Source organism: Nannospalax galili, unplaced genomic scaffold, assembly GCF_000622305.1.
Source record: "Nannospalax galili isolate Female #2095 unplaced genomic scaffold, S.galili_v1.0 scaffold380, whole genome shotgun sequence".
NCBI lineage: Eukaryota > Metazoa > Chordata > Mammalia > Rodentia > Spalacidae > Nannospalax > Nannospalax galili.
This window is the reverse complement of record NW_008348568.1, coordinates 229,354-247,522: the sequence shown is the minus strand read 5'-3', so window position 1 is coordinate 247,522 and position 18,169 is coordinate 229,354. Positions and strand designations below refer to the sequence as shown.

General features: G+C 41.5%; 1 protein-coding gene across 1 annotated transcript in view; it reads right to left on the bottom strand.

The window, feature by feature from the left end:
- Positions 1-191: 191 nt before the first annotated feature.
- The window catches only part of Fer1l6 (fer-1 like family member 6), a 152,796-nt gene continuing 134,818 nt past the window's right edge, over positions 192-18,169 (bottom strand). The window contains exons 38-41 of the mRNA XM_017801201.2: positions 15,882-16,123; positions 14,167-14,330; positions 3,331-3,431; positions 192-1,735 (exon numbers count right to left, since the gene is read on the bottom strand). Of these exons, the coding sequence (XP_017656690.1) occupies positions 1,549-1,735; positions 3,331-3,431; positions 14,167-14,330; positions 15,882-16,123 (694 nt within the window). The 3' untranslated portion in view covers positions 192-1,548. The remainder of the gene's footprint in view (positions 1,736-3,330; positions 3,432-14,166; positions 14,331-15,881; positions 16,124-18,169) is intronic.

Genomic DNA, 18,169 nt, shown 5'->3' with positions numbered 1-18,169 from the left:
GTCTTTTTGAGACAGAGTCTCCCTATAGCCCCAGCTGGCCTGGAACTTGCTTTTTTAACTCCACAGAACATAGTTTCTTTTCTTGTTTTGATTAACCAGAAACATTCCAGAATGATTTTTGATGTAGATATAGCACCTTTTTTTTTTTAGAAAATTTACATTTATACAAGGCTACTAAAAAAAAAAAAAAAAAGAAGCCAGGCATGGTGAGATATGCCTGTGATACCAACACTTGGGAGGTAGAAGCAGGAGGATCAGGAATTTAAAGCATTCTTGGTTACATAGGATGTCTGAGATTAGCCTGGACTGTAGAGACTCCATCCCCCTTCCAAAAGGCAAAATAAAACAAAAGAATAGCCCCAGTATTTCTGGTGTTAGAGGGGAACCCCAACCTAGTTTCCCCAATACCGCACAAAACAGTCTTTGGAACTAGGAAGCAGAAAGGGTCTACATATATTTGTGTATGAAGCTAAAAATCCTCCAAGGGGATTGAGGCCAAACATTCTGATTCTTTTGTTGCCTTACTATATCTGAGAACACCAGTCCTGCAACTCCCTACTGTACACAGGATATAATACAGGGGCCATGTTAAGAAGATCAGCATTTTCCTCTCAGTAAATACTGACCCTCTTTTCCAAGTGCATGAGATATTGTTTGAAAGACTTTGAGACTCATAATAGAACCAGGTGCATGTACTGCTTGGGTAAGGGCTTAACAATGGTAGTGATGGCCTATGGAAACACAGCACTTGGTGTGTGGGGTGTGTATCTTGCAAAAGAGAGTTCCTATTGGAGGCAGGGGGTCCCTCTGATCCCCCCCATACACATAATTAGAGCTCATACATCTTACCACAAATCATAAAAATCCTACTTAGAAATTACCATAGAACAAATCAAAGTGAATTTCCTCAAAAGCTGATAATCACTAATGACCATGTTCGGTTGATTTTGATGATGAAAACGCAGCAGCATTTTGTCCGTTCATGGGAGTTTCAACAGTGAGGTATTTTAGATGATTTATACATGTTTTCTCCAAGCTAGTTTGATGGCCTGAGTAAGTTAATCTGTCCTAAAACTGTGAAGGTTAAACCAGGTGATGATACTTGGGACACATTAAATATCTAGTAATCTGCTAAATACTTTCAGTCTATTTGCTATCAAATTTTATTTGAAATAAAGTGCTTCTAATAAAATCTCAGACCTAGAGTTTAATCTCTCTGAATAGAACCAATTACATGAAGTAAATTCTCACTGAGGTCAATTTGAGGTCACTGTTGATTAGGCTGGAGTGAAAGAATCGTTGTTTCAGCAAAACATGGGCAAAAACATAACTTGAAAGGATGGTGGCAGGGATTGGGGTAGAGAGAGAATGTTAGTGTCCCAGCTCCCGCAAGAAAAGTTGATCTGTCCTGAGACACAGGATGGTCTGGGGCCCTTTGAGTGTATCTCTTTAGCATTTATCACCGTCCCTCACAGTACAATCTTACAGGTTCACATATGAGACAAAGGAGAGGATTTGCAAAATGAAGTCTGGGTCTTCATGACCAGACTATGAGCCGCCCACAACAATCCTTCGACTGATGGCTCCTGGCAGGGTATAGATGAAGAGGACCAGGAAGATGATGAGGATGAGCAGAATGAAAGCGATGATGATGTACTTCTTGTAGTTCTTCCAGATGAGGTGGTACAGACACTTGAAGGGGCTCACAAACCACGAGAAGGAGGTGTCTGGGCGGCTAGGGAGGAAGCAAGAGGAAATCAGGGAAGGGGTTTGTGTTGTCAATATCTAGGAGTCTCAAACTCCCAGGAAGCACTTCTGATTCTGACTTTCTGGGGACCTATAAGGAGAAGCCTGAGAATAGAGGGAGACCATTTTGTCTAAAGCGACAGAAAAAGTCTACCATGTGGTTTATAATGGTGTCAACGTTGCTCTGGAATTGAACCAGAGTACTGTTAGAACTCAGCCAAAGGCTCTCCACCCTCCACCTTCCCATCTGTCCTTCTGTAATCAACTCAAGCCCATCTTCTACATGACGTCCATCCCAACCATCTCAGTCGGTCCAGAGATTACCTCACTCTAAATTCCCATCTCACCTTGACTTCTTACTCTCTTTCTGAGCCCAGTATATTTATTTTCTACACTCTCATAACTATTTTATGAGTCTCTGTGCTGCTTCTTATAAATAAATAGGAAGCTTCTGGAAGGTATACCTTATGGCTTCTTACATTTCTTTTGTGTTCTCCAAAGCATTATTTAAATAGGTGCTTAATGAATAGCTTTGAGTTATAAACAACTAGGCACCTATTATGCTCCTAACATAATGAGAGTTGAAATGTAGGTAGAGAGACAAGATCACTTGTCCTGGGGAGGGATAGAACAAATATAATTCCAAAGAATATTTTATGTACATATTTCACCTATATTCAGTTTTTAGTGGATATGTAACCAAGAATCAAGTTGAACAAAGTAATACTCTTTTGAAAAATAATTCTGATTCTGGTGATTTATTTTTAAAGCAATGATTTGAAAAAGGAAATTTTTTTATCATATTGTAAAAAATGGAAAAAGACAAAATTAAATTGTATATCTGATTATGATGTGATAATCAAGTTGATAGACATCAAGTCTATGGAATATTTCACAGTCATTGAGAATTCTAATTATAACAGTCATATTATCAAAGTAAAACTTTTCTTTTTTCTTTTTCTTTTTGAGACAGGGTCTCCCTGTAGCCCCAACTAGCCTGGAACTATGTAGACCAGGCTAGCCTTGAACTCACAACAGAGATCCACCTGCTTCTGCCTTCCAAGTGCTGGGATTAAAGTCATGCACCACCACACCCAGCAAAGCAAAACTTTTCAGTAAAGGATAAAACATTAAGACAATCCTGTAAGTATGATTAGAGAATATATATACAATTCATATTCACATTAAAATGGGTAGAAAAATAGATGAAGTGATTCTAAAAATGCTTTGCAGAGTATTATACATAAGACCCTCTCCATTTGCCAGACATTCTGCTGTCTTTAAGATATGTTTCAATTGTAGAATGAAAAGCTACACAAGGTTGGGAGGCACCAATTGCCTGACCCATGAGTTCTCTGTGAGGAAATAAATTCTTTTAAAAATATATTTTATTATTTTTATTTTATGTGTATGTTAGCCGCCATGGGGTGCTGGGATTTGAACCCAGGTCTTCTGTGAGAGCAGTCAGTATTCGTAACCACTGAGCCATCTCTCCAGCCCAGAATATGAAATTCTTGAGCCTCAGGAACCCACAGAGCTGCAGAGGATCCCATGCCCACGCTCCTACCCGCCAGCCATACTCACTTAGGCTTAGCCAAGGGCTCAGGCTCCTTTCGTGCTTTCCCTACAGGATTTTTCTCAGCTTCTTCTGCTGTGACCAGGTGGAACTCAGCTTCCACCTTGCCCTGCATAAAGACAGAAGTTTCAGTTTCTAATCACACAGACCTGTTGGGACAATATCAGTTTTCTAGAGGTGTTTTCATGTTAAAGAATGCCAGGAAGTATTTTGGCTATTCTGATTTTTTTTTAAATATTATATTTATTATTTTTATTTTATGTGTGTGAGTGTATTGCCTGCATGTATGTAAGTGCATCCATGTTGTGCAATACTCGCAGAGGTCAGAAGAAGGTGTCAAATCCCCTGGAACTGGAGTTATGGATGGTTGTTTGCTACCATGTGGGTGCTGGGACTTGAACCCAGGTCCTCTTCAAGAGCAGCCAGTGCTCTTAACCACTGGACCATCTCTCCAGTCCCCTGTTGATTTATTCGTCTTTAATCCCAGCACTCAGGAGGCAGAGGCAGGCAGATCTCTGTGAGTTCAAGGCCAGCCTGGTCTACATAGCGAGTTCCAACAGCCAGGGTTTTTTTTTTTTTTTTTTAAAAAAAAAAAAAAAAAAAAAAAAAAAAAAAAAAAGAAACCATTTTGTAATGAACCATAAAAGCCCCAGAATAGGAGATAGGGTTAGTGGATAGAGTCCTTGTTGCATAAGCCCCTTAGTGCTCACATAAAAGCTAGGTGTGCCAGGCATGGTGGTGCACACCTTTAACCCCAGCACTTGGGAGGCAAAAGCAGGCAGATCTCTGTGAGTTCAAGTCCAGCCTGGTCTAAGAGTGAGTTCCAGGACAGCTGGGGCCACAGGGAGCAAAAAAAAAAAAAAAAAAAAAAAAAAAAAAAAAAAGCTGGGTGTAACAGCATGCATCTGAAACCCCAGTGCTGGAGAGACAAAAACAAGTGGATCCCAGGGGGCCACTAGTCAGTTAGTCTAGCTGAAAAACCAAGCTTCAGTAAAGGGACTGTGTCTTGAAGACATACAAACAAACAAACAAACAAACAAACAATAACAAACATGGAAAGTGATAGAGGAAGGCATCCTGACATCAACTTCCGGCCTCCACACATGCATGCACAGACACATGCACTGGTATAAACATGTACACACACTTGCATAATCCCCACACCCCACACACACCACAAGGCTCTAAGAGGATGGAGTTTTCTGGATGGAGAGGGTCCCACGTGCACACACAGACACAGATGTACTCAGCCACGTGGCTTACTCTATGTGTCGTCATTAATATGGGAATAAGTGAGACTGATGATAGAAATGGAACAGGAACTAGAAAGGGGATGAATGACTTGAGTGGCAGGCTCTTTGTATCTATTTCTTTCTGCCAGTTCTCAAGAGGAAATTGGCAGACGTGCCCTTCATGAGCAGAATAGCTTCTCTATCATCCTTCGATTCTTTTCTTGTCTCTACTAATCATTTCAGAATCAGCCTTTTATTCTAAAATGTCCTTCTTCCTTGTGCCACGCTCTGTGACAGCAGTCCCTTTGGTTTGGAAGTTGTGAGTCAGGTGTATCTTTCAAGCACCATGCCAAATTTATTGGGAGTGACCTAAGCCCTGGATTATTGAAGTGGGGGACTCGTTCTTTACTGTTCACTCATTCAATCGCTACTTTGGGACCCTCTGTAAGTCAGCACTCTTCTAGGTCTGGGGACTTGAAGATAAGTAAGCAAAACAGAACCCCTGATCTGCTGGACCATCTATTCTTGGTGGATGAGATCGTCTCTTCTACTGCCTTGAATTCTGTGCATTGAGATTCAAGGTGGTGGGACAGAGAAGGGTTGTCAGAGCTGATTCTTCATAGAAGCATTTTAGCACACGCAATAACTGTCACAGCTCCTCTCTTTGGATCACATGTGAATAGAGATTTCTCGGCTATTTGGTTGATTTCTTCTAGTCAGTCATGTCCTATGATCCATGAATGTCTTTTAAATACATGTTTGTAAGTAGTCTCTCATTTATATTGAGAAATTATGGCGATCATAGGCGATGGGCTACATGAAAAGTACTGAGAAAATATTTGAAAACTGTGAGAAAGGAGGAATATGTAGCTTCTTTAGACCATAATCACTCTTCCACAGAACTATTAACACGTAATAACAGCAATAATAACAATAAAACTCTAATTGCTAGAAGAAATCCAAGAAAGCAGCCTAAAATTCATGGTGGAGGGAGAGGTCTCCATACACAAATAGGACTTCTAGAGGTCTGTCAGAGTGGACATGAACTCTGATGAGCAGTATTTTGTGCTCTAGGAAATTCATCCAGTTGCTATAATTTAATGAAGAGTCAATTTTAGAGGCACTAACTAATTACTAGGCTCTAAGAATTCTTGGAAGAGGATAGAAATCAACAGAGAATATATTAGGACCAGAGTAAAGGGATCATAGCAGTTTCTTTCTTCTCTACAGCTTAATAATAATAATAATAATAATAATAATAATAATAATAAAACAACTCAGGCACAGTGCTCTGCAGCCTGCTTAGTGCTTTGCACATCCATGATTCCATTTAAAGCACCACTTAACAATCCAGCAAAGTAATTCCATTTCCTCACTATAGCCAAGGAAACCCAGGCTTGGTGACACTTGATAATCTGTGTTGCAAAATCAGGATCTGCATCCAGGTCCTCTTACATGAAATCTCATTCTTCTGCTGCTTTATGTGCCCAAGTGACTCCTTAATGAGGAAGACAGAGTACTTAGGGTGAAGCTGATGGCCAGGAAAGAAAGGCTGACATGGCTGTCTCATTGAGTAAAGATATGAGGTGGACTTTGTTATAGAGAGGTTGTGAGTTCAGATCTGAGTGCCCTCAATTATTCTTTGGTTTAGAACCCTGGACTAACCCAAGGCAACATTAATTGTTCTAGAGGTCAGAAATAATATTTACATTTATTTGTTTGTTTGTTTGTTTTATTGTGTGTCTGTGCACCATGGCAAGCATGTGGAGATCACTGGTCAACTTGCTGGAATTGATTCTCAGGGACTGAACTCAGGTCATAAGGCTTAGTGGCAAATGCTGTTACCCATCGAGTCATCTTTAACAGCAATGAATAGGTGTGACTTTTCTGAAAAGTTCTGAAGTAATTCCATAATCCTTACCATCACTCTGGAATTATAATATGCATTTGACCCCAATTTATGGGCTGGCCATGGATAGCTTGAGGCCAGCAAAGCAAAAGATAGAATAACATAGCATAGACAGCCATTGAATGATATATTCATAATTTAGTGCAGACTGATCTGCATTGAAACCAGCCTCTACTAGCCATGTACCCTTAAGTCTCAGTGCCCTGAGGATGTTACTAGTATGTAACACCCCCTTTCACACCCTAGCATAAAGTTGGTTTGAAGAATGTGTAGAGAAGTTCCACAGGTCCAAGAGTCTTACAGGAAAAAAAAAAAAAGAGAGAGAGAGAAAAAGAAGGCTGAGCACATTAAATAAATTCTTCCCCTGGTTTAAGGGGCATCAGTTACTCTCATAAACAGCCTTGCTCCAGCCTCATCACCCTGCCTGAGTGGCCACAAAGATTTCTGGAGCATCGGGAAGAAGGCAGCGGAGGAAGGTGTGGCTGACGCATTCTGATAAATGTTGCTTTTCACTGCTCCACACAGAGGACTTTACATCCCACTCCATCATCAGTATTCAGCCTTGTACCAAGCAGAGGTCTTAAGCTAATAATATCCTCCAAATGTAACTCAAAATCAGGGATAGAAAAAAAGGACAGTTTGAGAGACTCTCCATTAACCTACTGACATCTGTGGATGGGGAGAAAATGATAAGGAAAGGTCCCTGAAAAGACATGGATGTGTTGCATTTATGGATATCTGTTTATGAGCTTCAGACTTTAACATGTCAGGGGTGGATATCCAACAAGTTGAGAAGAGATTGTATTTAGAACAGACATGCCTTCTTCTTCAGTAATTATCATTGCTCATTAAAATGCAACCTCACCAGTATTAAAAGACACGTTTGCAAATATTAACAGTTGAATATGCATTGGTAAAACACTTTAATAATTTATACATCTACACATACTGTTATGGTTTGAGTCTGAAATGTCTCCTACAGCCTCACATATCAGAAGCTTGTTCCCAAGCTGGTGAAGCTATTTTGGGAGGCTGAGGAACCTCCAGGAGGCGGGGCCTAGATGGTGGAAGTAGGTCATTAGAGGTGGATCTTTGGAGGTTCTACCTGGCCCCTTCTGCCTCATTCTTTGCTTCCTGGACCACCATGGAAGGAATGGCCTCTGGCACACACTCATACCACCATGAACTGTTCCACCATGCCTTCTCCGACATGATGGAACAAAATCTCCTGAAACTGTGAGCCAAAAGAAGTCTTTCCTCTCTTAAGTTGTTCTACTCAGGTATTATGGTCACAGCCATGTGAAAGTCAACTGACATATAAACATATGCACACACACATGTGTACACATGCATGCATGAGTGTGTGTACATTGTATATAGAAATTTCATTTCTGGGTAGCTGAATTAAAGAAATAATTCAAAACTCCAAAAAAGCCTTATGCAGAAAGCACAGCCTTTCTTTTAGATGTTCAATTGTCCAATGTGCCTTAACAAGGGATCTCCGACTCATCTTGGATTTTTCTTCTATAGGCCTAAAGTCAACTACTTTTCCAAAGGTTTGTAGAAGATGATATTTACAAACTAGAATCCAAGTGCTAAACATTTTCTTTGATATTCTTTGCTATTGGGTGATTCTGCGTCTAGATTCTTTCAGTGGATACAGTTAGATAATAAATTTTCCAAAGCCTCCATGAGTCCACAGTGACATCAAAAAATTAGTCAAAGGAAAAATATTGATAATCATTGGAAATAATTCTTACACTAATTCTTGTTTCTAATTTTTGGTAATTAATAGATATAAATATTGATTCTGTCATTTGAGGGGTGGGAAAGTAGACTAGCTGTATTTCCAGTTTTTGAAGGAATGTTCTTAAAAGATGAATTCTAAGAAATAAGTGGAGAAAGAGAGAGAAATACAAAAGGTGGAGAGAAGGAGGGAAAGAAGGGACAGAAACTCATTTATAAAACCATGAAGCAAATGAACAAGATCCTCGGTGGCTACAAAAACCAATGGGTGAAAGGTGGTGGCAGCAGAGGGATTCCCCATAGTGCCAAAGTGTTACCTGATCAGTGACTTGTTCATGCATAAGGGAAGATAGAGCTTTGCAATGAGGAAATCTTACATTTGCCAGGCTAACCAACAGAACCGCTTAGCATCACAGACAGCAGGACAGTCGGATAGCATGTGGTTCCTGATAAGGTTCACTATGAAATTAACAGTATCCTGTATCAAGTATGCTGGCTCAGAATGTTTAACTAGAACATGATAAAATGTTTGTGCCTAACCCCATTCACAGCAAATATAGGGGACAGAAAAATAATACCATGAGAAGCACCAGATAAGGCAGGCCTAGTCTCATCAAATAATTGATGTCATAGAAAAAAATACCAAAGGCCTGTTTCTAAAAGTAAATGAAACAAAGAGATAGCACCACTAAGAACAACACATGACCAAGGATTAGATTTTTTTTTAATGGAAAAAGAAACAACTATAAAACACATTGTGGGGGGCAATGGGGAAACTTTTCTACAGGTAGAGAAGTGAGTAAAGGTGTGGATATCTGGTTACATTAGGTCATTGTTATTTGGTACATGACTTTCTTTTTCAGGTATTGGAGATAAAACCAAGAACCTTGTGCAGGTTAGGTAAGTACTCTCTCCCTGAGCTGCATTCCTGGCCCTGAGTCCATCATTAACTCTCTTATATGTGATGGTGACATTGTGGGAGTGTAGGAGAGTATCCACATTCTTGGGAAATGCATGTTGAAGTATTCAGGAGGGAAGTGTCTTAAAATATTTCAGTTAAAAACCACGATATGCAGGCTGGAGAGATGGCTCAGCAGTTAAGAACACTTATTCTTCCAGAGGACCTGGATTCAATTTCCAGTACCCACATAGTGGCTAACAACCATCTGTAACTCCAGTTTCAGGGGATCCAACATCCTCTTCTGGCCTCTGTGGGGCATTGCATGCATGTGGTATACTTACATACACGTAGGCAAAACACTCATACACATAAAATAAAAATAACAAAATATTTTAAAACAAACCACTATATCCACATAGCCACACATCCACACACTCAAATATATAGAGAAAAATTAATATGGCAACATGTCAGAGTCAAATTTTGGTAGTGTACCTAGAACTGCCCATTGTCCCCCATTCTTTCAAATGGTTCACAAACAAAAATTTTAAATGCCAGGCATGGTGGCACACACCTTTAATCCCAGCACTTGGGAGGCAGAGACAGGCAGATCTTTGTGAGTTCAAGGCCAGCCTGGTCTACATAGTGAGTTCCAGGAGAGCTGGGGCTACAAGGAGACCCTGTCTCAAAAGGACAAAAAATTTTTTTTTTAATGAATGAAGGTTGAAGAAAAACACGTAACTAAACTAGCATTTATATCTTGAGAATATAAAGTTAATGACTTAGGTAATATAATGCAGGAAAATGCTCATTGTAACACTGAGTGAAACAACATTGTGGTGTTACATGCCTTTAATCCCAGCACTCAGGAGGCAGAGGCAGGCAGATCTCTGTGAGTTTGAGGCCAGCCTGGTCTCCATAGCAAATTCAGGCCAGCTGGGGCTACAGGGAGACCTTGTCTCAAAAAGACCAAAAAAAAAAGGTAGCTTTAAATATGAATATTAACTACTACCAGAGGTAACCAGAATCTGTATAGAGAATGTGATGGTTAATCTTGTCAACTTGAAGGGGTTTGGAATGACCTAGGAGATATGTCTCTCATGTGTCTTGGAGTTGTTTCAGAGAGGTTTAACTGAGGAGGGAAGACCCACCCTGAATTTGGGTAGTTCCATTCCATGGGTTGGACTCCTGAACTGCATAATAAGGAAGGAGGAAGCGAGCTGAGCACCAGATTCATCCTCTGCTTCCCAACAGTGAACACAGTATGACCAGCCTTCTCATGCACCTGCCGCCATGCGCCTGCCGCCATGCGCTGGCACCTGCCTTCCCTGGGACTGCATTCCTCAAACAGTAAGTCAAAAAAAAAAATCTCCTCCTCCCTTAAGTAGCTTTTGTCAGGCATTTCATCACAGCAATGAGAAAAGTCCCTATTAAACGCACACGGGAAAAACCAATACGTGAGCAATGGCTTTCACGAGACAGTGTGCATGTGTGCTATTTCTTCCCTCTACTCTTTGTACTTTTTAACTTTCTAAAGATGTATATTATACATTCAATCCTAAAAGCAATGTTTAGGTAAAAACACCACCTTCTGGTCTTAGAGAATCTGAATCCACTACATGTGTCATGATCTGATCGGTCCACTAACCAGTCTCATCAGCTAAGCTGTGAGCTCAGAGATGCCAGGAATTCACCCTCCTCATCACTGAGCCCTCAGTGCCTATCATGCCGGTGTATAGTTAGTTGTAGAAGATGCTGACAGTTTCTCATATTGACCTGAGGCACAGCAGCCTCCCTTTTAATTTAGGGGGTCCATGTTCTGGGGACCTGACCTAGGCTACCTGTTAATATGTGGGATCTGCCTATAGAAGAAACTTGCTGATCTCCATGCCTTAAAGGAGTGAATTCTTTAAAGATGGATTTTAGAAGGATTAATTGGAACAAGAAGTAGGACATACACTGTGCAATGTGTACTTATGCCCTTCCCTTTTGCCAAGGGCACCTACCTGGAGTGATCCCTACAGCTGGTCTGCACTGACTCTGAGGACAGCAGCACTTCACACTAGGAAGTTGTGATCCAAATGTCTAAATTACACTGCTTGGGGTACTGATAAGCAGCTTTAAAAATAAATCTGGCAGGTGGCAGTGACTGTAAACAAACCCTTTTTCTCCCTCCAGGCCAGTGACTAAGGCACAGTAACAGTGAACATTCCCAACACTTAGCAGCTTTTGTTTGGGTTTGGTTTTTATTTTTGAGACTGGGGACAGGGTGGTCTCACTATCTAGCTCAGGCTAGCATGCAACTTATAATGTAGCCCAGGCTGGCCTTGAATTCAGAGTAATCCTTTAGCCCCATCATCCTAAGGACTTGAATTACAGGTTGATCCAAGATGCTCAACTCTCTGAATAGTTTCAAAGCATGAGAGGAGAGACCATGTAGAGTTAGAATTAGGGAATGTGCTGCAAACTCACCGAGTCCAGCCTGCATCTTAGAGACTTGGAAGCTGAGACTTGGAGACAAGGTGACCCCAGAGTGGCAAAAGCTTTCCTTTACACTTTGCTGCAGGATGATCCAACATCCTGTCACATTAGGAGACAGGTGCTAGTGACTTGGTTTCCTTGAGGTGTGTACGGGCTAGTTACAGGGAAAGAGGACAAGGGGGAAGCTGGAGTCACCTTTCTCCTGCAACCACAGCAGGGCTTTCCGGACCTGACAAGGACTCTGTGTGAGTTCAGGATGAAGTCAGTTTGCAGTTTTCCTTTAGGATTATAAAGGGGAAAACAGATTTAGAAAGTCTGAATTCTCTCTTGATGATAACAAGGGAAGAAAGCCAGGCATGGTAGGACATTGCCTGGAGGATCATGAGTTCAAGGTCAGCCTGGGCTCCATGGAGACCCTGTCACAAGCAAATAAGCAAGTAAGTAAGCACGAGCAGATCCCGTGTCCTCACCACCTGCCCACCATCACAAGGCACTGGTTCTCAGAGGTTTTGTTCATTTTTGAGGTTTTTTCAAAGCAGCAAATTTGTTTCTACCTTCGAGCCTTCGCCTGTGGCCTTTTCTCTGTGGAAAATGTTCTTCCTTGTGGTTTTTTCCCTCCATCCTCACTATCTCATCTACTACAGATCTGACTTAGTTTCGCAGTCACAGAAAGTCCTTCGCTACCACAATGCTGGTGGAAGCCTCTGTGCTGGTGTGCTTTAATTCAGCACTGTCTTCTGCCCTTATTTTAAGTGTTTTCTCTCTTGCTGTGGGTGGCTATGTGTGTGTCTTTGATTTTAGACGGTAAGCTTCATGATAGTGCAGACATTGTTTGTGTTATTCTATTTATTCCCATGACTTATCACTAAATAAATTCCTTGTAGTTAGTGTATAAAATAAAGAAATAAATCAATAGCGTGAAAACAGGAAAGTCAGCTAGAACCAAATGTAATAACAGAAGAGGATTGTACATACTTAGGAAACTCTAAAAAGAGCTATGAACTGTAATAGATGACTGCAGTTATACAATCATATGTATATAATCTCTACTTATCAATTTACAGAAATCACTATTATATATACCAAAAAGTGGAAACTCAGACTCCTATTCCCCAACCCCACAGGACAGTCTGCCAGTGTGGCAGTGGGTGGTTTGCTTTCCAGGCGAGGCTCCCTTGGGCCTCCACAGTGCTTATCCTGGTTGCTCCACTTAATATACACATGACTGTCTCTTTCATCATCCTTTGTTCTTGAAAAACATCCTACCCTGCTCAGCCTGAGTTCAACTCCCTCAGAGACCCCTTTCTTCTCTCTGCTTTTCCCCTTCAGTTTAGGCTTGGATCATTTTGTTTATGACTATTCTCATGGGGCTCAGAGCTATTTGATGGCAAAGACTCTAATTTATTTCTTTTTAAAAAATATTTTTAATTATTTTTATTTTATGTGTATGAGTGTATTGCCTGCCTGTATGTAAGTGCACCCGTGTCATGCAATGCCCCAGAAGTCAGAAGAGGGTGTTGGATTCCCCTGGAACTGGAGTTAAGGACAATTCGTAGCTCTCAAGTGGGTGCTGGGAATCAAACCCAGGTCCTCTGAAAGAGCAGTCAGTGCTCTTAACTGCTGAGTCATCTCTCCAGCACAGACTAATTTATTTCTGAATTGCTTCGTTTGCCTGAAAAATATTGACTGAGCATCTATTGAATCAAGGTCTGAACCCAGAGCCACCACAGAGGCTGGAGTATAGTAAACCCTCAATAAGTCCTTGAGAGACTTGAACTGAGGCTTAGTGGTACCTCAGTTTTTTCAATATCTCTCATCTTAAGGAACTAAACTGAGAATGGAAGAGGAAAACTCGCAGAATACAATAAAACTAGACAGAAGAGGGTCAGATCAGCAACTCCATCACCCAGTGAGGTATCAGCGAAGCCCTGCCTCATATCCACTTGACCCCTGGAGCAGAGAGCAGCTGGCAGCTTCGATACCCACCTGAGCTCCTTTTCACAACATACCTGACCATGTAGGTCAGGACTCCTCCATTACAGAGGAGCAATGAGGGGGTTGAAAGTAACAAAGAACGTTCTTTCCAGTAGTTGTGAAAGATCAGAAATTCCACCAATACATGGTCCAAAATGGAGCATGCTGGAAGTATAAGAAAAAGCAGAAGTCTCTAGCTTCGATCACCCTCTTGAGAAAGATGTAAAAGGATGGATCAATTTTTAAATTGAGTCTCACGTTTGAAGGTAAAGGGGTAAGAGAGTTGCACTGAAAAGTGTGCATTAGTCAGGATTTTATGCACAATTTCAAGAACTACTGAAGAAAAGATTAACACCAGGGGCATGAATTCAGGTCAAAATGAGAGAAGAACCACCCCAACACAGATAGCTGTTAAATCAAGTAGGCTGAAATATGGAAGGATTATAATGCATTTATAAAACTTTAAAAACTCTGGCTTCTTGGCAGAACCTTTGCTTCAAGGGCTCTAAAGTCACTTCAAAGCACTTAGCTTGAAGACTCACTGAAAGAGCATGACGTCCCCTGACTGTCCCCCACCCCACCCCCTACGGCTGTCACTTACTGTGAGCTCTTTGCTTTTAGCAAAAGGCCACCAGCCACGCACACGCTTTTGCTGGAATATAGAGATCTTGCTCTGTGCGCTTGCATTTTCAAACTTGGACAGATCACAGGCTTTGGCCGATTTGGCTGCTCGAGGGAAGCTGTTGAGGTTCATTTCCAGGGAGCCTGTGAAGAGGTGCCCATAACAGTTGTGGAAGGCGTTTCAATCACCATGGATCACCGCAGACTCATCCACTCACTCACCAGTCACTCAATCAACATTACATTGCCTATAAAATGTGCTAGGCATGTAAATAGGTATAAATAGGATAAAAACAAGTGGTGCTATCAAAGAATTAGTGACATGGTGGCAGGTGGAAGGCAGGGCCAAGCTGTTAAATGAAGTTTCCAGCCTCAGTTTGGGGTGTCATCACTGCTGGGCACTTTCTCTAAGTGCAGTTCCCTGAGTCTGGATGTTGGGCTAATTGGGAACAATGACAGGTAATGCAGTGTTAAACATTTGGAGCTGCCAATGTATTTCTATTATCCATTGAATATTATAACAAGAAAAAATTGCTATTTTACTGTGCAACTAAAAAAATTTATTTATTGTTTTTATTTTATGTGTATGAGTGTATTGCCTGCATGTATGTGAATGCACCATGTCGTGCAATTCCGCAGAGGTCAGAAGAGTGTGTCAGATTCCCCTGGAACTGGAGTTAAAGATGGTTCGTAGCTGCCATGTGGGTGCTGGGAATCAAAACCAGGTCCTCTGCAAGAGCAGTCAGTGCTCTCTTAACCGCTGAGCCATCTCTCCAGCCCAAATTTTTTTTAATTTTTAAAATTTGTTTTTAATATTTTTTTACTTTACTTGTATGAGTGTTATGCCTACACGTATAAAAGTGCACCCATGTCGTGCAATGCCTGCAAAGGACAGAAGAGGGCATCAGAGCCCCTGGAACTGGAGTTACAGACAGTTGTTAGCTGCCATGTTGATGCTGGGATTTTTACCTGGGTCTTCTGCAAGAACAATCAGTGCTTTTAATCGCTAAGTCATCTCCCTAGCCCCAAATGTATAATCTTAAAATATGGGATTTTCCCCCATATCCTTTTTCACTTAATACATTCTGTTCAATTCATTGACTGTTTCGGTATCTTCATGGCTGCTGGGCATTACGTGCTAAGTGCTCACTATGTGTAAAGAGCTTTGACTGGGTTTTTTTTTTCAAAGATTTATTTTATCATCTTATTTTACATGTATGTGTGTGGGCATGAGTGTATGCGTGCTCATCAAGTGTGTGCAGGTGCCCACAGAAGCTAGAGACAACATCAGATCCCCTGGAACTGGAGTTACAGGTGGTTGTGAGCTCCCTGATGTGGATGCTGAGAACCAAACCCAGGTCCTCTGCAAGAACAAGTGCTCTTAACTGCTCATCCATCTCTCTAGACCCTGTGGTTGGTTCTTTAATTTTATTGTCACAGTAGACCAGTAATGAGCTCAAACTTTACTTTGTAGTGTTAGGATAGAGCAAAGATCAACTTGTCTATTTGAGCACACAGTGACCTGCCATATATACACAATTCCCTAGTAATGGCTGTTTGGACTATTTCCACTTTTTCCCCAATCACAAATAGCATTGAAATCATTACACTTGTAATGAAACCACACTCAACTCTCCAAAAACTAGGACAACAAATCCTTAACATTAATATGTGCTTAGAAGGCCACTGGCTTACCCAGGAAATCATCTGAGGATAGCCTTTCAAAATCCCAAACTTGTAACACCAGCACAGCTGGAGTCTTACACTCCATCTTCTCTAAGGAAAGGATGTTCTCCCTTTTGGTGACGACCATTTGTTTCTCAGCTGGCAGATACTGGAACGGAAACAGGAAGCGCCAGTTGAAGTTTCCTTCTCCGGTCAGAGAGTTGTAATGCACGTCTGTCTCCTGCTTGTCATCTTCCAAACCCTTGATCCACCTGCATAAAGGAAATTCAGACATACGGAGTGCATTACTCAAGCATCACCATACTGAAGAGTGACTTCACTAGCTCCAGTGTGCCTGGTTCAGAGTTTTTACATTATCATGTAGCTGAATTCAGATGGAAGTTTCTGTTTTCATTTGAAAGAAAAAAGTGGGGAATCAAAAAGAAGGCTTATTGTAAGGCTGGTTGTGTCTTCAATTGTTTGTGTAGAGCTGAATTCCTGTGCAATCAAGAATCAGGACTAGGAAGCAAAAGTGTAATCGGAACCCTGTCCCACTGTCACGCTGTGAGCCCTCTTTGTAGGGGGTGTCATCTCCATACCAGAATGTTAGAACAAGATCACATTGAAGCCTCTAAAACTGGGTGGTTAGACCTTGCTACAAGGCCTGTGCATTTGTGCGGTCAGATCTGGAACTGGCCGCTTTCTCTCTGGCTCTGGGTCCTGCTAGTCCAGCAGACTGGATTGGTGTTTGTAGGGGATCAGTTAGTGGACTGCTTGTAGCTACTTAGGTTCCAAAGCCTGGTTCTACCATATCAACTGTGTTTTCTGTTCAGCTGTAAAACTGAAGTTGTTACAGCCTTTGGTTCATTGGGCTGTTCTGGGGAGTTATATGACATATCTGTTAGGTGCTTTGGAGACTCCAGATGATCTATGATGGTCTTTCTTAGTATTCTCCCCCATGATTAAAGGTACAATTAAGACATATTTTCTTAGTACTTCATCAATGGTGGATTACTTAAACTAATGATAATTCAAATTACTTGCCTTCTGAAAGCAGCTATCTCTCCTTACTGGGGTAGATGAAGGGAGAAGTGGAATCACCTTGGGGTATAGCCCCAATTATTTAGCTAAACAAACATGAAAAATGGCTCAAATAAAATAGCGGGCTGAGAAGCCAGCTAGGACAACATCTTGGGCCCAATGGAGAAACCATGAGCTTCCAAATCACTGAAGTGAGGAGCAGGGTAGGAAAACCAGAACAGACTGGTGCAGAGGCTAAGAAAGAGAGTGTTTGCAAAAGAGAGAGAAGGCAGCTAAGCCAGAAGTCCCTCAGAGGGTGTGGTGGTTCGAATGAGAATCTCCCCCATAGGCTCATGGGGGCTGTCATGGAAGCTTAATGATGTGGCCATGCTGGACGACATGTGTCACTGGGGGAAGTTTTTCAGTGTTCAAAGCTATGTCCCACTTCCAGGTTCTCAGTCTGCTTCCTGTGCCTGCTTGAAGATGTGCATGTTCAGCTTTCTTCTCTGGCCATCTCTCCTACCATACCTCCCTGTGTGGATGGACTCTTACCTACTCTGGAACCATAAATAAAATAAACTCTCCCTTCTATTAGTTGCTTTGGCCACAGTGTATATTACAGCAACAGAAAAGTGACTAGTACAGAAGGCAATGAAAGTTAATTAAAAGAACAAAACCCAAGCAGAAACATTAGAATTAGCAATACGGCGATTCCCGAACCTCAGTGAGATGTGTGTTGGTGTGGTGCTGGAGAGGAAGGCAGACAGAATGGGGTGAGAGGTGAGTGAGAGGGGAGGGAATAGAGAGAGTGATCATGAGTGTCTTTCTCTACATCTTAATGGCCAGGGCTCTGGAAGTTTCTGCCTGAACTCTTCCAGAAGCCTTGCATATTGTGAGCCATGATAAAATATCATTTTGTAGCACACATTAATCTTTCCTGAACTGGTGATCAGAAAGCAATTTCAGAAGATTTTAATTCTGTTATTCAAATGTTATTTTGCTACTTCTATTGCTCCTTCGTCGTCAGAACTCATTCCTCTATTTTCGTCCTGAAAAGATGAGAATTTGGAACCACTAGACATGCTGTGACTGTCAGGTACATCCCCAGTGTGTGATTGGAGCACAGGACACTCCTTGCTCAGGAAAGGCAAAGAGCTGTTGCCACATGTTGTGATGAGTTCACTGCTTCCAATGTGAGCTTTGGCTAAGGTACAGATCTGAATCAAGTTTTCTTCTGACTCTCTATGCCCTCACCCCCTCCTGACTTGGTGGCTAAAAGGAAGCAGGACTGAGATGGG